At 40.0% G+C, this 24,569-nt stretch overlaps 1 protein-coding gene across 6 annotated transcripts in view; it reads left to right on the forward strand.

The window, feature by feature from the left end:
- DCP1B (decapping mRNA 1B) overlaps window positions 1-24,569 on the forward strand; it is a 69,033-nt gene that overhangs the window by 40,184 nt on the left and 4,280 nt on the right. For all 6 annotated transcript variants that reach the window (XM_037064775.1, XM_037064776.1, XM_037064777.1 and 3 more), the window contains exons 6-7: window positions 20,601-20,729; window positions 23,090-23,941. In XM_037064775.1, coding sequence (XP_036920670.1) covers window positions 20,601-20,729; window positions 23,090-23,941 — 981 coding nt within the window. The remainder of the gene's footprint in view (window positions 1-20,600; window positions 20,730-23,089; window positions 23,942-24,569) is intronic.

Consider the following 24,569-nt stretch of genomic DNA (forward strand, 5'->3'; position numbering starts at 1 on the left):
TCCTTCCACCAAACAAAATCATGTGAATAATAAAATATTTGCTTTTAATAGGCTAAAAAAAGACTGTTTGCTTTTAAATGGATTAAAAGGTAGTCGAGAAATCAGTAACCTTCATACATACAAATAGTATCCAATCAAAAGATTTACTAGAAGACCCCCTAACAAACTAATATAAATTCTTTGGAATAAAATTCAAGGAACGAGCAAAACCTATATAAAGAAAACTTTTAAACATCCCTGAAAGGCATAAAGATAGATTTCAACAAATGGAAATAAATGTCGTCATCTTAGATAAGGAGATAAAACTTCAGATTCTCACTTCCACATAAATGAATCTATAAATTTAGGATGATTCTTAAACAAATGCAAACTGGTTTCTTTCTTCCTTTCTGGGGTCAGACAAGTTGACTGTAAGGTTCATGTGGAAAAATACACAAGGAAGAATGGGGAAAATCCTGGCAAAGAAGAGCAGTACTGGGTGTAAGAGAAGGGGGGACAAGCTCCACCACCTGATGTGAAGTCATTAAAGCCTAAACACTTAAAACAGTGCTGTATTGGTGTTATGCATAAACAACCAGGTAGACCAATGGGACAGATGAGAAGGTCCAAAATGAGACCCCTGTGTATAAGAAATTTAGGATATGATAAAGATGAAAATCCCAAGTCAGTTACCTGAATAGATTTTTTAATAAAATGATGTTGGGATAACTGGTAGCCATTTGGAAAAATATAAAAATAGATCTGTACACCATGCTATATGCAGGATAAATTTCAAATGTATTTGAAATTTAAATGTAAAAATAAACTACTCAAGTTTTATTTGAATACCAGAAGAAAACTTGTGTGGATTTCTTTGTAATCTGGGAAAGGAGAAATCTTCCTAACTGTGACACAAAACCCAAAAGGCATTAATTTAACTACACAAAATAAAAAATAAATGTGTTGCATGGCTTTAAAAAACCACAAGCAAAGTATAACTTTTCAGCTGTCATGGGATATAATAAATGAGTACTATTGATTCTTTAACAATGTAGGGGTTAGGGGCACTGACTACCCCACACACACAATTGAAAATCCACGTATAACTTTTGACTCCCCCAAAATTTACCATATTTTTGGACTATAAGACACACCTAGGTTTTAGAGGAGGAAAATAGGGAAAAATTTTGAAGCAAAAAAATGTAAAATATTTAATAACAGAAAGAACATAATATTTCACCAATGGGAATGTAAACAGAATTCAACAGCAGCATTAACAACCATTATTACTGACTTTAAGCTTTAAGTACATAAACTTCTCTAATCATCAGGAAACCCAAGCACTCCTCGTCACTACTGTTCACATTTGTGAAGCTCACTTCCTCAGAATCACTAGTATCACTGTCTTCACTCTGTGCGTAGAGGATGTCATCTTCAGAGCCGTCTAAGGCATTGCTGGTGCCACATTTCTTTGAAGGGCTTCACAATGGTTTCATCCTTAACTGACTGCCACGAGGTTTTCACCCACTCACAAACTTGGGTAATCGTGGGCCTCTTCGTTCATCCAGTTGGTGTCAGATCAGGATCTCCAGCAGCCACCCATCTGTTCCACTCTTCTCTTATGGAAACTTTAAGTGGCTTGTTGATGGAAATGCCCAAAGGTTGCAACTGGCTGTAAGCCCTGCAGGAATTATGGCAAGATGGGTTTTCTCTTCTTTAGATCTCTTTTTTGTGGCTTCAGTGATATGTGCCCTAAACTGGTCAAGCACTAACAGAGCAGGTTTTTTCAGAAGCCCTCCAGGACATTTGTACCACACTTTTTCTATCTATATCTTCATGCCATTTTCGACCATCCATCCTTTGTCATAAACATGAACAATGACTCCTTGGGACTGCCTCTTTTAGCATGTATTTTCTCTTGAAAATCAGCATTGGTGGCAGTTTGGTGCCAGCAGGACAACACAACTGCGTAATGTGTTTTAGCATGCCCTGAGGTTTTCACGGTTATACTTTTGTCACCTTTCACATCAGCAGTCTTGTTTGATGGAACATCAAAGAAGATGTTCCATCAAACATTAACAGGACATAAACGGGACTTTATCCATGTTCCCAATCTGGTTTATTTCAAATCCATTTTTCTTTTTTGCATCCAGTACAAATTTGTGAAAAGTCGCAATCTTGGATTCATATTCTATAGGTATTTTTTGTGCAGTCCTGGTTTCGGTGCACATAGCAAAGCCACATCTCTTCATAAATCTGTGGCACCATGATGCTGATGCAGTGAAGTCCTCAACGCCTTTCTCTGCAGCAAGACATTTTTTGGCTTCATATATGATCATTTTTGTAGACACTGAAAAGCCATTGTTCCTGTGACGTGTGATCCACTCTTTCATATCCACTTCTAACTGGGGCCATTTGGCAGCATGGCCAAGCATTGTTTGGAAGCATTGTTTCATTGTCTGTTTTTTGCAGTTGATCCTCCTGTGTCCTCCATTACCATATCATTTTCTCAGTTGGAGGTGGTCCAAAGTGTCTCTCCGCTGCTCTGTTCCCATGGTCTGGGCGTACTTCACTACCTCCAGTTTAAAAGGGGTTTTATATGAAATCCTTTTCTGCTTTGATATCTTTCCACAGTTACAGTAGATTCAACAGGAGACTACAGTACACTATCGTATCTTTCTACAACAAAGTACGGTAATAACAGAACAGTCAGCACTGTGTCCTTCATAGTTACGGGGGCTCTGTAGCTGAGAACATCAGTGGATGATGCACTGTTATGGGAGATCTGCTACTGGAGGGCCACAGGTTGCACAACACTCTTGTATGGGGACAGCAGTTTTGCACAACCCATGTGGCTCTGCAGCTGTTGCCAAATTACAGCTCCCTTAATCCCAGCCTGTCCAAGCATGATGGGAGTTGTGGTTTTGCACCAACTGCAGGGTCACATTGACAGGTGACCCTGCAGGGGAATTTGCCTATGTTAATGTTAATAGTGGACATACCAGTCACGTAACAGAGGCATGTAAGGGCGCCGCACGCTTTCCTCTCCTAGCGTGCCTGCACCACCTGTACCCTCCTCCCTAGCACTATAGTATGCCATAGCAGGGACTCTGCTCCTGCCTCCCTTGCTTCACACTGCTGGGACACTCCTCCTCCCAGCCCAGGGCCCACAGCAATGCAGCACTCCTAGCACCTCCGGCTTTCTGCAGTGGTGACCCTGCTCCTGCTTCCTGTGACCCTGCTTCACTGCCTCCCTCCCCACCCTCCACCCCCGTGAGCCAGGTACTCTACATTTGGACTATAACATGCACCCCCCTTTCCTACCAAATATGGGGTGGGGTGCATCTTTTCTTAAAACTAATTTTTATTTGCCCTGGCTGGTGTAGCTCAGTGGACTGAGCGTGGGCCTGCGAACCAAAAGAGCACAATTCGATTCCCAGTCATGGCACATGCCTGGGTTGCAGGCCAGTTCCCAGCAGGGGATGCACCAGAAGGAACCATACATTGATATTTCTCTCCTTCTCTCCTTCCCTTCTAAAGATAAATAAATAAAAAAATTTTAAAAACCTTATTTTTATTTTAATTGTTCAAGTATAGTTTTCTGTCTTTTACTCCCAACCCATCCCCCCCAGTCCTCCCCCTCCCTCCCATTTCTACCCCCTCCCAGTTTTTCTCCATGTGTTGTTCCTATAAACCCTTCCTCTTTGCCCCTGAAATTCCCTCCGCTCTGGACACTGTCAGCCTGTTCTCTATTTCCATGTCTTTGGTTATATTTTGCTTGTTTGATTGTTTTGTTGTTTAAGTTCCTGTTAAAGGTGAGATCATATGGTATTTGTCTTTCACTACCTGGCTTACTTCACTCAGCATAATGCTCTCCAGTTCCTTCCATGCTGTTGCAAAGGGGAGGAGCTCCTTCTTTCTTTCTGCTGCATAGAATTCTATTGTGTAAATGTACCGTAGTTTTTGGATCCATTCCTTTACTGATGGGCATCCAGGTTGCTTCCAACTCTTGGCTATTGTAAATTGTGCTGCTGTGAACATTGGGGTGCATAGGTTCTTTTGGATTGGTGTTTTAGGGTTCTTAGGATATAATCTCAGCAGTGGAATTCCTGGGTCAAAAGGCAGGTCCATTTTTAGTTTTCTGAGAAAATTTTATACTGTTTTCCGTAGTGGTTGTACCAGTCTGAAATCCTACCAACAGTACACTAAGGTTCCCTTTTCTCCACAACCTCTCCAACACTTGTTGTTTGTTGCTTTGTTTATGATAGCCATTCTCACCGGTGTGAAGTGGTATCTCATTGTGGTTTTAATTTGCATCTCTCTGATAGCTGGCGATATTGAGCATCTTTTCATGTGTCTCTGGATCCTCTGTATGTCCTCCTTGGAGAATTATCTGTTCAAGTCCTTTGCCCATTTTTTAATTGGGTTAGTTGTCTTCTTAGAGTGGAGTCGTGTAAGTTCTTTGTATATTTTAGAGATTAAACCCTTGTCTGAGGTATCATTGGCAAATATGTTTTCCCAAACAGTTGCTTCTCTTTCTATTTTAATGCTGTTTCCTTTAGCCATGCAGAAGCTTTTTATTTTGATGAGATCCCATTTGTTTACTCTTTCCTTTATGTCCCTTGCTCTAGGGGACATATCAGTAAAAATGTTGCTGCGTGAAATATCTGAGATTTTCCTACCTATGTTCTCCTCTAGGATTTTAATGGTGTTACGGCTTATATTTAAGTCTTTTATCCACCTTGAATTTATTTTGGTGTAAGTTGGTGCTCAAGTTTCATTTTTTTGCATGTAGCTGTCCACTTCTCCCAACACCATTTGTTGAAGAGGCTGTCTTTACTCCATTTTATGTTGCTGCCCCCTTTGTTGAATATTAATTGGCCATAGAGATTGGGTTTATTTCTGGGCTCTCTGTTCTTTTCCATTGGTCTATGTGCCTATTTTTATGCCAGTACCAGGCTGTTTTGATTACAGTGGCCTGGTAATACAGTTTGATATCAGGTATTGTGATCCCTCCTACTTTGCTCTTCTTTCTCAAAATTGCAGCACCTGTTTGGGGTCATTTATGGTTCCACATAAATTTTTGAAGTGTTTGTTCTATGTCTGTGAAATATGCCATTGGTACTTCAATAGGTATTACATTGAATCTGTAAATTGCTTTGGGTAGTATGGACATTTTGATGATGCTAATTTTTCCAATCCATGAACACGGAATATGTTTCCATTTGTTTGTGTCTTCCTTGATTTCTTTCTTCAGTGTTATGTAGTTTTCTGCATACAGGTCTTTTACCTCCTTGGTTAGGTTTATTCCTAGGTATTTTATTTTTCATTTTGCCATATCGAAAGGGATTTTTTTCTTGATTTCTGCTTCTGTTGTTTCATTGTTGGTATAGAAAAACACCTTTGATTTCTGGATATTGACTTTATATCTCGCTGTTTTACTGAATTCATTTATTAAGTCGAGCAGTTTTGGGGTGGAGTCTATAGGATTTTCTTTGTACACTATGATGTCATTTGCAAACAATGACAGTTTTGTTACCGCTTTTCTGATTTGGATGCTCTTTATTTTCTTTTATTGTCTGATTGCTGTGGCTAGGACTTCCAATATTATATTGAAGAGAAGTGGTGAAAGTGGACAACCTTGTCTTGTTCCTGATCTTAGTGGAAAAGCTTTTAGTTTTTGCCCATTGAGTATGATGTTGGCTTTAGGTCTCTCATATATGACCTTTATTATATTGAGGAATGCTCCCTCTATTCCAACTTTGCTGAGTGTTTTTATCATAAGTGGGTGTTGTATCTTATCAAAAGCTTTTCCCGCGTCTGTTGATATAATCATGTGTTTTTTGTCTTTGCTTTTGTTTATGTGGTGTATTACATTTATTGATTTGCAAGTGTTGAACCATCCTTGCATCCCTGGGATGAATCCCACTTGGTCGTAGTATATGATCTTTTTAATGTATTGTTGGATGTGGTTTGCCAATATTTTGTTGAGGATTTTAGTGTCTATGTGCATCAGTGATATTGGCCTGAAGTTTTCTTTCTTTGTTGAGTTTGGGAGTCTTTCATCATTTTGAATTGTTTTGAATAGTCTATGAAGGATAGGGGTTAGCTCTTCCTTAAATGTTTTGTAGAATTCTCCTGTGAAACCATCTGGTCCAGGGCTTTTGTGTGTCGGGGGTCTTTTGATTACTGCTTCAATTTCTTCTGCTGTTATTGGTCTCCTCAGGCTTTCTGCTGCTTCTTCACTGAGTTTTGGGAGATTATATTTTTCTATAAATTTGTCCATTTCACCTAGGTTTTCAAATTTCTTAGCATACAATTCTTCATAGTAATTTCTTACAATCCCTTCTATGTCTGTGGTATCAGTTGTAATCTCTCCTCTTTCATTTCTGATTGTGTTTATTTGTGTCCTCTCTCTTCTTGATGAGTCTGCTTAAAGGCTTGTCTATTTTGTTTATTTTTTCAAAGAACCAGCTCCTGGATTCATTGATCCTTAGAATTGTGCTTTTCATGTGTCTGTAATTTAATTCTGCTCTGATCTTGGTTATTTCCTTTCTTCTACTAGCTCTGGGCTGTCTTTGTTGTTGTTCCTTGAGTTCTTGTAGGCAAGAACAGTTAGGTTAGGTTGTTTGTTTGAAATGTTTCTGTCTTTTTTAGACAGGCCTGTATTGCTATGAACTTCCCTCTCAGGAATGCCTTCACTGTGTCTTGTAAATTTTGGGTTGTTGTGAGTTCATTTTCATTTGTTTCCAGAAACTTTTATTTTTTCTCTAATTTCATTCTTGACCCATTCATTGTTTAATAGCATGCTATTCAATCTCCATGATTTTAAGTGTTTGGGTCTTTTTCACTTGGGGTTGGTTTCTAGTTTCAATCCCTTGTGGTTGGAGAAAATGCTTGGTATGATTCCAGTTTTTGTGAATTTGTTGAGGCTTGTTTTGTGCCCTATCATGTGGTCTATCTTTGAAAATGTTCCATGTACATTTGAAAAGAATGTGTATTTAACTTCTTTGGGATGAAGGGCTCTATATATATCAGTCAAGTCCATTTCATCCAGTGCGTTGTTCAATGACACAATATCTTTGTTGATATTTTGTTTGGAAGATCTGTCCATTTTTGACCATGGGGTGTTAAAATCCCCTACTATACTTGTGTTGCTGTCAATATCTTTCTTGAAGTTCTCAAAGATTTTCTTTATGTATTTGGGTGCTCTTACATTGGGTGCATATATATTTACAGTGTTTATGTCTTCTTGGTGGATTCTTCCCTTGAGCATTATGAAGTGACCTTCTGGGTCTCTCTTTATGGCCCTTTTTTTGAAATCTATTTTGTCTGATATGAGTATTCCTACCCTGGCTTTTCCCCCCCTGTTTGTTTGCTTGGAAATTTTGTTTTCAGCCCTTTACTTTCAATCTGTGTAGGTCTTTTGTCCTGAGGTGGATCTCTTGTAGGCAGCATATGTCTGGGTCATGCTTTCTTATCCATTCAGCTATTCTATGTGTTTTAATTGGAGCATTTAATCCATTTATGTTTAAGGTTATTGTTGATAGGTTCTTATTCATTGTTATTTTTATACCTGTGTTCCTGTCTCTCTTTTCCTTCCTTTCCTTAAAGCAGTCCCTTTAGCATGTCTTGCAGAGCTGATTTGGTGGAGATGTATTCTTTTAGACTTCTTTTGTCTCGAAAGCTCCTTATTTAGCCTTCTATCTTGATTGAGAGCCTTGCTGGGTAAAGTAGCCTTGGTTGTAGTCCTTTGATTCTCATTACTTGGAATATTTCTTGCTATTCTCTTCTGGCTTGGAGCATTTTCATTGAGAACAACTGACTTCTATTGAAGTCAGTTGCTAACCTTATTGGGGCTCCCTTGTATGTTATTTCCTTTTTCTCCCTTGCTGCCTTTAAGATTCTCTCTTTGTCTTGGAATTTGCCATTTTAATGATGATGTGTCTTGAAGTGGGCCTCTTTGGGTTCCTCTTGATTGGGACTCTCTGTGATTCCTAGATTTGTGTGACTTTTTCTCTCATCAAATTAGGGAAGTTTTCCATCATTACTTTTTCAAATAGGTTTTCTATCCCTTGCTCTTGTTTTTCTCTTTCTGGTATCCATATTATATGGATATTATTACATTTTATATTGACTTGCATTTCTCTTAATCCCTCTTCATTCTTTCTGAGCCTCTTTTCCTTTTCTTGCTCTTTCTGTGAGTTTTTTCATACTTTGTCCTCCAACTCACTGATCTGATTTTCTGCTTCATCGATTCTGCATTTGATTCCTTCTACTGTGTTCTTCAGTTCAGAAATTGTATTCTTCATTTCCTCTTGGCCCTTGTTGCTAGTTTCTATTTCCTTTTTCATGTTGATATAGTTTGCAGTGAGTTCATTGTAGTTTCTCTGTAGTTTCTGATAATTCACTGTGAGCTCATTGAGCTTCCTGATAACCATTGCTTTGAACTCAATATCTGATAGTTGAGTTTCCTGTATTTCATTTAACATTCTTTCTGAGGTTTCCGCCTTTCTTTGCATTTGGGGATTGTTTCTTTGTCTTCCCATTGTTTGTGAGTCTCTTCTTGTTAGCCTCAGCTTCTTAAATTGATCTGTTCTGACTCCCTGAGTTTATGGTATGAACGTCTGTGGTAGAATACCTGTGAGATTCAGTGGTGCAGTCTCCTTTGGGCATGTTGGTGTTCACCGCTTTCACCTACTCTTTTTTGTGATCAGTTAGAGGGGTAAGGCCAAATGGTTTAAGACAGCAAGAGATTAATCTATGCTATTTACAATAGCAGCCAGTAAAGAAGAGATAGGAGATCCTTTGGCTATATATAGTGTTAGCTGATATACCACCCAACTAGCCACTTTTTAGAAAGAATGGAAAGAAGATAAGACTCTTGTTGGAAAGGGAAGGATTCTGAGTTGGATCTAGAAATTAGTGAGGTTGTGGGAGATCAGATTGTGAGGTAAGGTGAGAATAAAGGATAGTAAATAGGTGTAGTGTATGAGAGAATAGAGTTAACCAGTACAGTAATATAGTTCAGGAAACCTTGAAGTGGGTAGGCTAAGATTGGGAAGGGGTGCTGTGCAGTATTTATAGTTGTATGGAACAGCTATTATTTACAATAAAAATGGAGCAACAATAATAATGGAGCAACAATCATATGACAGAATCTATGTTATCTGGATAACAAGAATAGGAAGTATAGGACCTTGAGGAGTGTGCTAATTGAACACAGGTGATGTGAAGGACAGTAAATTAGCAATACACTATGAATGAGAGAATAGGGGAAACCTGTCAAACGATACAATATAACCAGCCAAGCAAAGAATAAACAGAAAGAAGAGGAATACAAAAATATTATTCAAATGAAAGATGTAAGAATAATGTAAAAATAATAATACAAACATGCAGTATCTTGCAGGTTCTCTGTAATAGCAAAGTGAAATTTGTGTCTCTGTCTCAGCTGTTGGGATGCCCCCTCTTTGGGTCCAGCTCTGGTCTTTTCACAGTTCCAGGGTTTTTTTTTGTCTCATTTGTGGGTATTTAAAAAAAAAAAGCAGCCCTGGCTGGTGTAGCTCAGTGGATTGAGCACAGGCCTGTGAACCACACAATCGCAGTTCGATTCCCAGTCAGGGCACATGCCTGGGTTGCAGGCCAGTTCCCAGCAGAGGACTCACGAGAAGCAACCATACATTGATATTTCTCTCCTTCTCTCATTCCCTTCCCCTCTAAAGATAAATAAATAAAATCTTTTTTTTAAAAAGCAGACTAAGGAAGGTAGAAGAGATCAAATTGGAAAGAGAAGAAGGAATAAAACAAGAAAGAAGGAAAAAGAAGCAAAAGTAATTGAGAGATAAAAAATAATAAAAATTTAAAAATAAAAAATTACTTTTAAAAAATCAAACAACAAAAACAAAAACAAAAAACCTCTTGCTGGTTTCAAACTGGCCAAACCTGTTTTTCTGTTTTTGCTTGCTGAAGCAGGCTGAGATGCGGGCTTACAGATGTGGGCTCTGGATCTCCTGAGGTGGGCACGCTCACTCCAGATTTACCAGTGTAATCTCTGGGTCTCTGGAGGTGCAGGCACTCACTCTGGTATCCAGGTGCAGTCTCCAGGTCTGTGGAGGTGCAAGCTCTCATTCTGGGTTTACCAGTGTGTCTCTGGGTCTCCTGAGGTGCCCACACTTTCTCTGGGTCTATGGGTGTGGTCCCCGTGTGTTCCACAAAGCTCTCTCTCCCCGAGTTGTGGGCACGTGCACCCAGCCAGGCTGCTTTTCAGAGTGCATCTTATAGTCGGAAAAATATGGTAACTAAGAGGCTAATATTGACTGGGAGCCTTACCAATAACGTAAACAGTAGATTAACACATATTTTGTATATTATATGTATTATATACTGTATTCTTGAAATGAAAAGATAAAGATGTTATTAAGGAAAATCACAAGGAAGAAAAAATACACGTATTTATTGAAACAATCACATATAAGTAGATCCACACAGTTCAAACCTGTGTTGTTCAAGGGTCAACTTTGTGGTCAGAAGAAAAACTTCAGTGTAGGAGAAAAAAATAAATTAAGTTAAAATGGTATAATGTTAAATTTTAATTGGTAATGTCAGAATTAGTTGACATTTTATTTCTTAAAGATGTAGCTCTTAACTTTTTCCCTGAAAAGACCTAGAAATAGCAATAAACACCGCTAGCCCCCAGATTATTGTTTCTAAATACTATTTTCTCATAAAAGGTCTCAGGACTCTCTAAAGAAACTCCTGATTCCAGGTCTGGATTATGAAAATCAACAAATACTGTTATCAGAAAGGGGTACAGTAGTCAGCTTGAAGGGACCACTAACCAGAGTGACGAATTCTGTCAACAGGAATGGCTGCAATGGATTGAGGTCCACTGAGTATATAAAATCTATGAGTTCATGGTGATGAGAGAGAGTGACCAAAAATATAAAACAAAACAAAAATAATTATTACCTATTCTTGGAGGTACTAGGACACTAGATTTTTCCTCTGAAAATTGGTAGTTCAATGGAAAATAATTTAGCATTTTGACTTCTGGCCAAGATGGAGGCATAGGTAGACACACTGTGCCTCCTCACAAAACCAAAAGAAGGACAACAACAAATTTAAAAACAAAAACAACCAGAACTGACAGAAAATCAAACTATGGAAGTCCAACAACCAAAGAGTTAAAGAAGAAACATTCATCAGGACCTGTAGGAAAGGAGGAGACAAGCAAGCAGAGAGGACTCATGGAAAGGTGGCAGCTAGCAGACTCGTTGGTCCCACATTTGCATGCAGATACACTAGAAGGAACAACTGGGAAGCAAATCGGACTGCGCAACCTAGGGTTCCAGTGTGAGGAAATAAAACTCAAAACCTCTGACTCAAAACACCTGTGGGGGTTGAGGCAGCAGGAGAAACTCCCAGACTCAGAGGAGAGTTTGTTGGAGAGACCCACATGATCCTAGAACATAGACAAACTCACTCATCCGGGAATCAGCACCACAAGGGCCCAATTTGCTTGTGGGTAGCACGGAAAGTGACTGAAAGCATGAAGAAAGCAGAGCAAGTGGCGCTGTTCCCTCCCAGACCCCTCCCCTATATACAGCACCACAACACGGCAATGTGGGTTACTCTGCCCTGGTGAACACCTAAGGCTCTGCCCCTTCCTACTAACAGGCATGCAGAGACAAAAAAGAAATGGTGCAAATGAAAGAACAGATCAAAGCTCCACAAAAAAATACACCTAACTGATGAAGAGATAGCCAAGCTTATCAGATACACAGTTCAAAACACTGCTAATGAGGATACTCATGGAATTGGGTGAGTATGGTCACATAATACAGGACAAAATGAAGGCTATGAAAAGTGAAATAAATGAAGAAAAATATGCTGGGAACCAACAGTGAAGGGAAGGAAACCAGGACTCAGATCAATGATTTGGACCAGAAGGAAAAAATAAACAGTCAACCACAACAAAATAAAGAAACAAGAATTCTAAAAATGGAGAGGCTTAGGAACCTCCAGGACAACTTTAAATGTTCCAACATCAGAATAATAGAGGTGCCAGAAGGAGAAGAGGAAGAGCAACAATTAGAAAAGTTATTTTGAACAAATAATGAAGGAGAATTTCCCCAATCTGGCAGAGGAAATAGGCTTCCAGGATGTCCGGGAAGCTCAGAGAATCCCGAAAAGTTGGACCCAAGGAGGAACACACCAAGGCACATCATAATTACATTACCCAAGATTAAAATGAAGGAGAGACTCTTAAAAGCAGCAAGAAAAAAGAAGACAGTTACCTACAAAGGAGTTCCCATCAGACTGTCAGCTGATTTCTCAAAAGAAGCCTTACAGGCAAGAAGGGGCTGGAAGGAAGTATTCCAAGTCATGAAAGGCAAGGACCTACATCCAAGATTATTCTATCCAGCAAAGCTTTCATTTAGAATGGAAGGGCAGGACTTCCAGCCAAGATGGAGGCATAGGTGGAAATACTGTACCTCCTCACACAACCAAATTTAAGGACAACAAAGATTTAGAAACAAAGACACAACCAGAACAGAAAGAAAATTGAACTGTACCAAAGTCCGACAACAACGAATCATTCATCCAGACCAGTAAATGGGGTGGAGTCAGCGGCCAGCACAGAGGGGTCCCGGCAGGAAAAGGTGGTGGTTGGCAACCAGGGCACAGGGAGGAAACCAGCAAACCCAGTAAGGTGCACAAGGCGGTTGGCTGACTATGGGCACACATTTGCCTGCAGATAAACCAGGCAAAAAACAGTCAGTGAGACAGACCACGCAACCCAGGGCCCCAGTGACAGGAAATAAAACCTAAAAGCACTGATTGAAAAAACTTATGGGGGCTGAGGTGTTGGGAAAGGCTCCCAGCCATACAGGAGAGTTCTTTGGAGAGACCCACAGGGTCCTAGAACATACACAAGCTCACCCACTCGGGAACCAGCACCAGAAGAGCCCGATTTGCTTGTGGGAAGCGGCAGAGGGGACTGAAATTCTAGAGAGCACAGAACAAGTGCCATTGCTCTCTCTCTGACCCGGCCCCCACATACAGCATCACAACCCAGCAACTGGGTTGCCCCATCCTGGTGAACACCTAAGGCTCCACCCTTCATAAGTAACAGGTGTGACCTGACCAAAAATGGCTCAATCAGAAGAACAAATCAAAGCCCCAGAGCCAATACTTTTATTCAACCAAGAGAAAGCCAACATATCAGATGCACAGCTCAAAACACTGGTGATCAGGATGCTTGCAAAACTGGTTGATTTTGGTCGCAAAATTATGTGAAAAAATGAAGGCTACACAAAGTGAAATGAAGGAAGATGCACAGGGATCCAATAGTGATGGAAAGAAAGCTGGGACTCAAATCGATGGAGTGGATCAGAAGGAAAAAAGAAACAATGAAACAGAAAAGAATGAAGAAACAAGAATTCAAAAAAATGAGGAAAGGCTTAGGAACCTCCAGGACATCTTTAAACATTCCAACATCCCAATTATAGGGGTACCAGAAGGAAAAGAGGAAGAGCAACAAGTGGAAACTTATTTGAACAAATAATAAAGGAGAACTTCCCCAATCTGGCAAAGGAAATAGACTTCCAGGAAATCCAGGAAGCTCAGAGAGTCCCAAAGAAGGTGGACCCAAAGAAGAACACACTAAAGCACATCATAATTACATTAGCCAAGATTAAAATGAAGGAGAGAATTCTAGAAGCAGCAGGAGATAAGGGGATAGTCACATACAAAGGAGTTCCCATCAAACTGTCAGCTGATTTCTTGAAAGAAACCTTACAGGCAAGAAGGAGCTGGAAAGAAGTATTCTAAGTCATCAAAGCCAAGGACCTACATCCAAGATTGCTCTATCCAGCAAAGCTTTCATTTATAATGGAAGAGCAGATAAAGCCTTAGTATGTGAAATGTTAAAGGGACTTATCTAAGAAAAAGAAGATAAAAATGAGCAGTGAAAGGACAGCAAACTCAGTTATTAACAACCATGCCTAAAACAAAAGCAAACTAAGCAGACTCTTAAAACAGGAGCAGAGCCACAGAAATGGAGATCACATGGAAGGTTAGCAACAGGGGAGTGAGGGGAGAAGGTACAGAGAATAAGTAGCATTGACGGTGGGGAGAAAATAGGGAGAGGGCAAGAGTAGTGTGGGAAATGCAGAAGCTAAAGAACTTATGATGCATGGACATAAACTAAAGGGGGGAAATGTGGGTGGGAGAGGGTGTGCAGCATGGAGGGGGATGAAGAGGGGGAATGGGACAACTGTAAAGGCATAATCAATAAAATATATTTAAAAAAAGAATGGAAGGGCAGATAGAGTGCTTCCCAGATAAGGTCAAGTTAAAAGAGTTCAACATCATCAAGCCGTTATTATATCAAATGTAAGGGACTTATTTACCCTTATGTGAAAAAAGGGACTTATTTAAGAAAAAGAAGATCAAAATATAAATAGTAGAATGACAACAAACTCACAACTATTAACTGAACCTAAAAAAACAAACACTTAGCGAACAACTAGAACAGGAACAGAATGACAGAAATGGAGATCATATGAAGGGTTATCAGTGGAGAGTGGAGGGGGAGGGAGGAAAATGTACAGGGAATAAGTAGCATAAATGGTAGGTACAAAATAGACAGGGGGAGGTTAAAATAATATAGGAAATGGAGAAGTCAGAGAACTTATATGTATAACCCATGGACATGAACTAAAAGGGGGGAATACAGGTGGGAGAGGCTGTGCAGGGTAGAGGGGAATACAGGGGGGAAGTGGGACAACTGTAATAACATAATCAATAAAATATATTTTAAAAATATAAAAGAAAGTAATTAAGCATTTATTCTACCTGGCCAATATGGCCCATATTTTAGGGTAACCAAATAGTCCTGACTGATGAGGGAAAGTTCTCTATTAAAGAATTCCAAGATTTCCCCTTCTAAATGTAGACAGAATGATAGAATTTGAAAACACCCTACTAAAATAATTGATCCTGGCAGTGATCATCATTAAGAGAAGCACTGACGAAAACTTGACCACGGAAGGGTTAGGCTGCCACCACCTGATTTCATTGATCAGCATCATTAAAAATTGAATAACCAGCCCTGGCTGGTGTAGCTCAGTGGATTGAGCGCGGGCCTGTGAACCACACAATCGCAGTTCGATTCCCAGTCAGGGCACATGCCTGGGTTGCAGGCCAGTTCCCAGCAGGGGACTCACGAGGGGCAACCATACATTGATATTTCTCTCCTTCTCTCCTTCCCTTCCTCTCTAAAGATAAATAAATAAAAATTTTTTCAAAAATTTTACAAAATTGAATAACCAGACATAATGTGCCTCCCCTAAAATGTGATATAATGTGAAATATATTGCACTACCTTGAAATAATGTTGCCGAAAGAGTTGATCCTGAATCTGAGTCTTCAGCTCTAACTTTCTACTTTTCAGAATGTGAAAGGAAGGAGGGAGGAAAGGCAGGTAGAAAACAAATGACACCACAAGGAAGCGATCAGGAGAGTCCTGAGTGAAGCAGGACTTAGTGAGGGACAGCTGACTGAGTTTCCTTAACATGCCTTAGACCTGACTATTGGCTCAGCCCTTTTGTACAGAGAACATCCCTTATTCATCTTTATATCCATAATTTTCTTCAAAGTTCCTAGCGTATGATAAGTGCTAAATAAAAGGCTGTTGAATGAATGAATGAATGAATGTGAATACGAATATGAATACACCAGTTTCATCATCCTATCATAGGGCTTGGACAGAGATGCTTTAATTCCAGTTGAGTCAGTACCAACTATTTCTGTATTAGTTACTTTGTTTAATTCTGCAGCAGTCTTTAAAAGGGCATCATAATGACTTGACGACTAGTCAAATAATTAATTATACTTTATTCATTGTGCTTTGTTAGGCACACTAAAGATTAATCTTTAAAAGTGACATTTTTCTCTCCGGGAAACTTAGGTTTTATGTGGCCAATGAATAATAAATGCAAATATTAAACAGATACTTTCTTTTTTCTTTCTCTCTCCTCTCAACACACACATATACACACTGTACTGTTTATATTTCATAATGTTTTGACACCTTAAAAATCTTCTGTGTGGGGACAAACTGCACCTCACTGGGCTTTCCAACTCTTAGAGCCAACGGCCTAGCCAGAAACACGCCTTCAATATGCAAGCTAATCATCCAGAGCCATCCCTTCAGTATCTGGCCAGGCTACACCACCCACAAGGCACTCCACTTTACTCATCTCAGGGCAGGGTCCTCTCCTATACCTGATACCCTGCTGAAATTATTCCAGCTAGCTCGTCCAGGTGCAGATATTTCAGTAACAGCTCTAGTTTGGCTTTCCCTTCCTCCCGTTTCCTCCCTCCTGATCACTGTGTGGCCTCCCCACATGGCCCCTGTGTGCTGGGCTGTGCCACCTGTTTCTAGGACCTGTGATTATAATGAACTTTGTTTCCTGAGCATCTCCAGTGCCTCCTCTTGTAGCTGCACTTGACTGTCTCATAAAATAACACTGAACACACACATACACTCAGCCTGGCCTTGGAGACTTCACTTTATACTGTACCCTTTATACTTTCCAACCACTTGGAAAGATTTTCCTTTCATTTTATTTGCTTTTCAGACTCTACATATCTTTCAAGGCCCAGTTAAAATGCCACATTTTATGTGGAGATCACTTCATTCAAATTAATGATTCTTTCCCCTGAACTCACGAGTCTATAAGTATTTAGAATTTATTTTGTTCTTCCTCATTTGTTACAGTTCAGTCAACTTCTGCTATAGTGTTAACTTACTGAGGTCGAAACAATGTTCTGTTCATCATTATGCTCCAACAGATTGGTTCTTGCAATGTTGACAGGAAGTGCAGATATTCAATAAAATACATTTTATAAACTTAATGTTAATTACTACAACTGTGAGGAAAAGAACAGGAGAACTTCTTTCTGCTATTTACAGCCAGATGATATAATATGACTTTATGATCATCTTACTGCCATGGTCTAAATCCTTGTTTTCTCATTGACTAGTGTGCATGCACCTGCAGGCTCTTCCAGCCTTCTGTCATGTGGCCTCAGATGGTTCTTCTAACCCCATACCTTCTAGCCACACTGCCCCCTACAAATATTTGAAACTCCTGCCAAACAGAGTAAGAATCTTGCTGCCTAAAAGTACCTCCATGCCTTTTCCCCTGCCATCACCTTTCCTTCTTTACCTATAAAATATCAGTTGTTCAAGGCCTATTTCCCATGTTCTTTGTCCATCATAGTACTTCTGATCCACCCGCTCAGATGCTCATGCTCCCCATTAACATCCACTGCATCCCTGTGTTTGCCTTGTGTTTGCGTTTTCTCCTCTCCCACACACCAACAGACGTTTCAGAAAATGTAGCAGTTTTGAGCCAAATGGTTCTGAAATACAAGAACCGGGGAAAGGGGAAGGGAGACAAAGAAAAAGGAAACAAAATTTTTCCTTAGAGTTCTTGTTGTGAGGAAGTGAATTTTTCATTTTTGGAAGTATTCAAGAAGAGATTGAATAAGTTTTCAATTGGGGATAGTATTTAAAAATTTTACTTCGCTGTATAAGTGTTCAACTAAATGACTTCTGAGATCCTTTCTAACTCTAAAATTCTTAAGTTAAAATTCTTAAAATCCCAACAAGTTAGAGGAGGAAACATTTTGTGCTAGAGGTATGTGATGTTGGTAAAGTGAAGCCTAGTGATGCCAGATACAACTTTTTACATGAAGTTAACAAAATTATTTGAAAACTTATTTGGGTTAATATTTTATGCTTTCTCCCTTAAGAAACAACTTTCTGTGAATCTGCTGTAAAGTAGCAATGATGTTAATTTGAGTGTCATCTACTTTACTTCCTCCCTCCTAGTTGAGGTGCAAACAGTAAAAGAACCAAAGCTCAGTGAAAACGTGAACCCGGCCAGAAGAGACCTGTAGGCTACAGTTAGGTTCTTGGTATTCACAAAAGGATTGTTTAGTGTCTTCTGGTTTTAGGCAAGAATTAACAGTTCTCTTCTGGAAATAGCTGTGATCTGTTATATTTATGAAATTAAATTATTAAGTATCTTTTGATGTTCAACGAGAAAATTGAAAAAAGTATAAAAAAGAAAATAAAAACCACCCGTAAGATATATACCCCAAATATAACTATACCCCAAAGATAACTACTTTTAACACTTTGGGTGTATTTTCTTTTATTCTTCTCTTGGTGTAGATAATATATTTGTGTGTCTGTGTGTGATAAAATACAATTTTGGGAAATAGTTTTTAAGGCTTTAAAGAATTCCCTCAGGTTCTCTAAGAAGAATCCATTATAACTTTTCCCAAACCTATGTTTTCATCCAAGTAACTTAAAGTTGGGTCAAGAGAAGCACAGAAAATTAAACAACTGGAAAATGAGTTACAAACTATTGAGGCGGATGATGTTTAATTCTGGTAATTTGATAGAGAGGGATTTTTATATACAAGTAAGGCTTCATAGATAGGTAGACAACTGCAGTGACCTAGAAAACACTTCCTGACAATTTTACCCAGAAAAGTCTATCTGGGCTTATCCAAGCAAGAGATAGAGCAGGTTCTTGGCCCATATGGATATGTGCATAGCAAAGACGGGAAAAATCTGTTGTTTCTAACTTAAAATTCAAGGTCCCTGAACATAAAGAGAAGGAAGAAGTACAGAAGGGTCATTCAATGAAAGTAAGCTTTCTTTCTTTTTTTAAGTTTTATTTATTTATCTTTAGAGAGGGGGAGGGAGAAAGAGAGGGAGAGAAACATCAATGTGTGGTTGCCTCTCATGTGCCCCCTACCGGGGACCTGGCCCCCAACCCAGGCAAGTGCCCTGACTGGGAATCAAACTAGTGACGCTTTGATTCACAGGCCAGCACTCAATCCATAGAGCCACACCAGCCAGGGCTAAGGAAGCAGATGTTGAAGTCTTCTCATGCTATAATTTTGTAAGTGACTGTGTCTTAGGCTGTACTGTGTTGCTTAGCCATGTCTTGGAAAGCTAGGCCAGTTGGTCCATGTAGCCATACTGGTAACCACCATCATTCACCTAAGAATTAGAAATAACATTTTATGATCCACAAAGTGGCCTTATATCCCATTTAATGCTAGTGTTAAATCTGAATTATTTGCAGAATTCTTGGAAGAAAATAATTAGTCTTTGGACAGTTAACTTTATAAACCCAAGTGAACACAGTGGTAATTGACCCTGTATCTCTATGTCCTGAACTAGAAAATGCAACCCAGTTACTGGAGAACACATCGGACACATCGGGGTTAGGGGGCCATTGCATTTCTGAGGGCTAAGGTTGTGTTTATGGAACATTCCAGTGTGAAGTATTTTCTGACCTGAGGCTTTGACTATATGTTTAAAATTGACAATGAATAGCAAATCCGTAGCGCAGAAGGTAGCGTTGATACACTCTGTTGTATTTGGTGTTGTAACAAGTTAGATGCCGCCATCACTGCTGTGCCCTTTCTGTTGTGAACTCTGCTGTGTAAGCAATTGCACGGTTGGTTAGATTAATGCATGGTGATTATTCAGCGTTTGAAATGATGCGGCATGTCTCTTGTGTCTCTTTCTCTGTGAAATTCTAATTTGTAGTGAGTGGCTCAGAACACTTAGATTTGAATTATTCTGTTTACCCAAAAAGTCGCTTATTAAATAAAGATGACATTAGTAATTTTAAAATCAATAGTTTGAGTCAGCTTTACTTTTTGGTTTGTAGACCGAAAAGGGTTAGTTACTTTGATGATGCAACTCTCCAATTTTAAATCAACTGATAATGGGTGAATAAAACCCTACTGCAATGCAGATGTGATATTTAAGGAATAGTTTCTATCATTGTTTATCATTGAAAAGCACTAGACTATATATTTAAACCTTTACTTCGTAAGCATGTCAATAGCCTTTCAAGTATCCAACCATCTGAGATCCTCCAGGTCTTGCAGGCTGATGCTGTTGGTAATATTTTAGAGCACTGAATTGTCCAACTAAGAAAAATCACATTTAAATTTTATTAATATTCAAATGTAGTTCAGTCAGAAAAAATTAAGAGATTTTTTTCTTGTACATGAAGCTCTATAAAAAAATAGCTACCAATTAGATAAAATAAAGAGCAAGAAGGAAGGTATGTCCTTTTTACAAGGAAAAAAAGCTTCTTTTATGTTGCATCCACCAACGAGAACAAATGTCTGAGACTTTCAGGGTTTTAAATATGTTACTTTATTCGCCAAGTTTAACCTGCGCAGGAGCGAACTCTCAAAGTGTCCAGAGACACAGTGCCCACAAGGGCTGCAAATGAGAGTCACGCCCAGTGCTTACAGCTAAGTCCTTATATAGAGGCAAGCAAGCAAGCGTTGCACAGAAGCAGATGTGGCGGTTAGCTATTGGCTTACAGAGCCCGTGCGCAGGAACAGGGTGGGGTCTGACTCAACTGAAAGGAAAATTTTGAAACTAAACAGATGGCAATCAATTTACAGGATGTTTGCTAGGGACGCAGGCTCCTTAGGGCTGAGACTATTTTTCTTGTTCCCAACATTTTACATGAAAAATGCAGTTCTTTTTTCCATTTCAGTATAAAACCTGTTCTGAACCAAAACAAATAACCAGTTCATCCGCCATTTACAACAACCCCAATCTCATCAAACCAATTCCAGTGAAGCCCGGTGAGAACCAGCAGCAGCCTGCGGCTCGGCCTGGCCAGGTACGCAATTTCCTGCTGTTTGTGCTCAGTGTCAGTGTGGGGCTCCAACCAACTTGCACCCAGAGCCCAGTGAAGGGAGGGCCTGGTGCTGTGCCAGGATGCTTTAAGGTAAATCCACAGAAGAGAGATTTCAAATTAGAGTTTTATTATTATTGATAATTTACTCTTCCTCAGAAGGGGTTAAAATTTTTGCTTTTGGCATTCACTGTGCTAATCTCTTGGGGACTTGGACTCCTTAGAGGATTAGTTTGTATTTAAAAAAAAAAAGTCTAATAACATCATCAGTGTTGAGAGCAATACTACCCATGAGGCCCATATTCTGCTGAAGTTGATGGTTTTCCAGAGGCCACTGTGAACACGACAGCCACAGCAACAAAATTCAGTTTAGCATTTCTGAGCACCTCCCTTGTAGTGCTAGGTTCGGTGTTAGGCCACTGTGTCTACAGAATGGGGTTCCTTGTGTATAGGATCCCATTGTGGCTACAGAATGGGGTTCCTAGTGTATAGGATCCCACTGTGTCTACAGAATGGGGTTCCCAGCCTAAGGAGTGGTGTGGACGTCCCCTGTAAACCTGTTGATTTGTCATTGTATTTGCATCTAATTACAAATATGATGATGGTTTTTGTATGAATATCCATATATGTGAATATATATTTCAGAATAGTAAAGCATTAACAAAATTGCTAATCTTAGGGTCCCACTGATTGTAAATAAAATGTGGCTATTTCCATTTTTTACGGGTATTCCTCATTAAAGCTTTTTTAAGGAATTTGTTTAAATCAGTTTTGAAAATTAACGTGGGGCCAAAAGACATTTAGACTGGCTAACGAATGAAGGCCTTGTATTGAACTTTTAAAATATAAGACAGAAAACTGAACTTGAACAGAATTAAATAAAAAAATAAGTCTTTTCTAATTATTTTGCTTTATTATTTGCTTTCCATGGGAGTTTGTTGTTTTAATAGAGAAATGGGAATGTGTTGCTTTGAGAATGAAACTCCTATTTTCTTAGGCCAATAATAAAGAAAGCAACAGAAAGGGGCAGAGATGACAGAGCAGGAAGGAAGCAGCTTTGTGACTGGCCAGGCCTATGTAGATTTGATGATTTGATGATTTGATGATTTTTAAAAGCTACTAGTATATAATTGTTAACCAGTTGTCATTGGTATTGCTGCCAATTCGATGCGAACAGGAATCCCCAATTTGGGGTGCAGAGAAGAAAGAAACATTCTTCAGTGCAAAATAGCTCAGTTGTGATGCAGCACAGCTGTGGAAACAGCACACGTATGAGGCAGCCCTGGGCCAGGCAGTCCTGGGGCCAGGCCCCTCTGCCGCCAGACCACTCTGCTCTACTCTGTTTCTCACTGGTCTGCTCTGCACCCATCTGCTCTGTGCTGTGCTGATCTGCTCTGCTCCACTCTGCCCTGGTCTGCTCCATTCGGTGAAGGTCTGCTTTGTGCATGTGGATCTGTTCCACTCTGCTTTTGTGAGACACCTTAAGGATTTCAGTTCAACCAGGGAAATGGAGTCTTCAGTCTTTGGTGGAAAGGGAAAGTGCACTCTCAGAGCCAGAAGGAAGCTGGCCTGTGTAGACAGAAGTCCCCACTGGTCTCTGATTCGGCTGTCCTCATGCAAATGAGGACTCCAAATCTTTGCAGTTTAGTTGGTCTAAAAAGCACTGTCCTGATTGGTCAGAATAAAGCCACTCTGGTTGGTCAGAGCTGTGCAGTTCTGATTGGATGCAGAAAGCCTCAGTCTTCTTGGCTGAAATAGGATTCTAGGAAGTCCTACCTGTTAGGCTTCTTTTAAAAAAGTTTTTAGCCCAGTTAGCCACCAAGAGCTACCTTAGTAGGTAGTATCTTAGAGTTCACATAGTTGAAAGGATCAAGTTAGATTAAATGACTTATGTTTCTCATTCTCAATTTCTAGAATTCTGTGAAAAGCCACTAAACTTCTGGAATCCTCATATTCTTTTGTATTTTTAGTATCTTCTTATGCTTTGCAGAGTTAGATGGATTTCCTGTTGAAGAGATTATTTACTTTCTACTGTATATAATTTTGTACAATAGTGGTTCCCAGTCTCTGAACCCCCGGCCCATCAGGGATCATAGTCCTATTTCATCAGTCAACAGATATTAAAATATAACAGCTATTTTGGGAGTGGTAGGGGAGAATGCTGCGAAAATTATTGGTATTAAAGAGTTCTCAATTTTTTGAAGTTTATCATAATTAAGCTTTTTCATTCTCTCTAATTGATCCTTTATAAATAGAAGAAATATCAATTAGGTAAGTTATGTTTGATAGCCTCTGTATAACCAAATTGTATGTAGACCCATTTTGAGACATTTTTATTCTTTCAGACCTTAGACCCTGAACCCCAACACTTGTCCTTGACAGCGCTCTTTGGGAAGCAGGACAAAGCTATGGGTCAGGAAACTGTGGAGTCTCCACAGACCCTCCAGCAGCAGCAGCAAGAGAAGCTCCTGATTGGGAAGGGGGTTGTACGTTCCCTGTCCTATGAGGAACCCAAAAGATACTCACCCCCTATTGAGAAGCAGCTATGTCCAGCCATTCAGAAACTCCTGGTCAGTGCAGATCTCCACCCATTGTCAGAGCTGCCTGAAAACCAGCCCTGCAAAAATGACAGTACCCATTCCACTGGGGAGGATGTTGTTGGACCTGCCCACCCAGGCTCTCCCTGGAAGACTGGGACTTCTCATCATGTTCACAGTGCTTCCAGAACTCAGAACCTGTTAGAGAAGCTGCAGAGTACCCCAGGGGTAGTGAACAAGTACGACCCCAGTACGCCGGCACTTGCCAGCTCAGCTGCCCCAAGCTTCAGCATAGCCCTCACTGCTGCCACCCCTGCAGCTCCAGTCAAGGGGGTGGCTCAACAACCACTGTTATATTTCAATGGCTCCCTTCCACCTCAGGTGCTAGGACTTCAGGCTCATGAAAAAGAACAGTCCACACTCCCAAGAAAAATGCTCCCTTTCTCTGGCAGTCAGGCCAGTGGTTCGGGAGTGATCTCCCCTCAAGAGTTACTGCAGAGGCTGCAGTCTGTGCAGCAGGAGCAGCAGCTGCATGCATCCAACCGACCAGCCTTGGCAGCTAAGTTTCCTGTGCTAACCCAGAGCTCGAGAACAAGGAAGTCCTTGGAATCCTGGATTGACAGGGCATCCAGTGCAGACAAGCAGCCTCCTCTTTTCCAGGTAAATGTCCCCAGAGGGTGAGGGGTGGAATTACTGTAATACAGTGAAATTTAGAGTCAGTTTCTGTTCTCTAGGAGTATTTCTATTCAGAAATTTGTCAAGGCCTCCTATGATCTTGTTATTACCTTAATGTCCTGCCTGGAAAGAGAATCTTTTTTTTGCTTAGCAATCTTTGCAAAATTATAAGGTCTGAAGACATGGACGTGGGAAAGAACATAGATGTGGGGGGTGAACCCTAATCTTTGTGTACATTTATGGTCTGCATTGAAATCATTCTGAGATATCAAACATCTGACCTCTTCTTGTTATACTTGTCTACAATAAATTGTTGTTTGTTCATTTATTCAGTAAATATTTCTGAACACTTACTCCTTGCCAGGCACTTTGCTACATGTGGGTACAGAGTGATGAGGAACACAGATGCACAGCCTCTGCAGAGCCCACAGGCCCGGAGGGGCTTGAAATCAACAGAAAATACATACCATTAACTCCATAAAGGTGCAGCCTGTTTTAGTTTATATCATTTGTATAGTTTAATGAAGGTAGAGAGAGGGATAAGTATGCCATCTACCCCCCTTCCCACATGTCCACACACACAAATTTCCAGAGAGGGAAAAATATTATGATT

Source organism: Sturnira hondurensis, unplaced genomic scaffold, assembly GCF_014824575.4.
Source record: "Sturnira hondurensis isolate 20B ecotype Veracruz unplaced genomic scaffold, ASM1482457v3 Scaffold0015509, whole genome shotgun sequence".
Classification (NCBI taxonomy): domain Eukaryota; kingdom Metazoa; phylum Chordata; class Mammalia; order Chiroptera; family Phyllostomidae; genus Sturnira; species Sturnira hondurensis.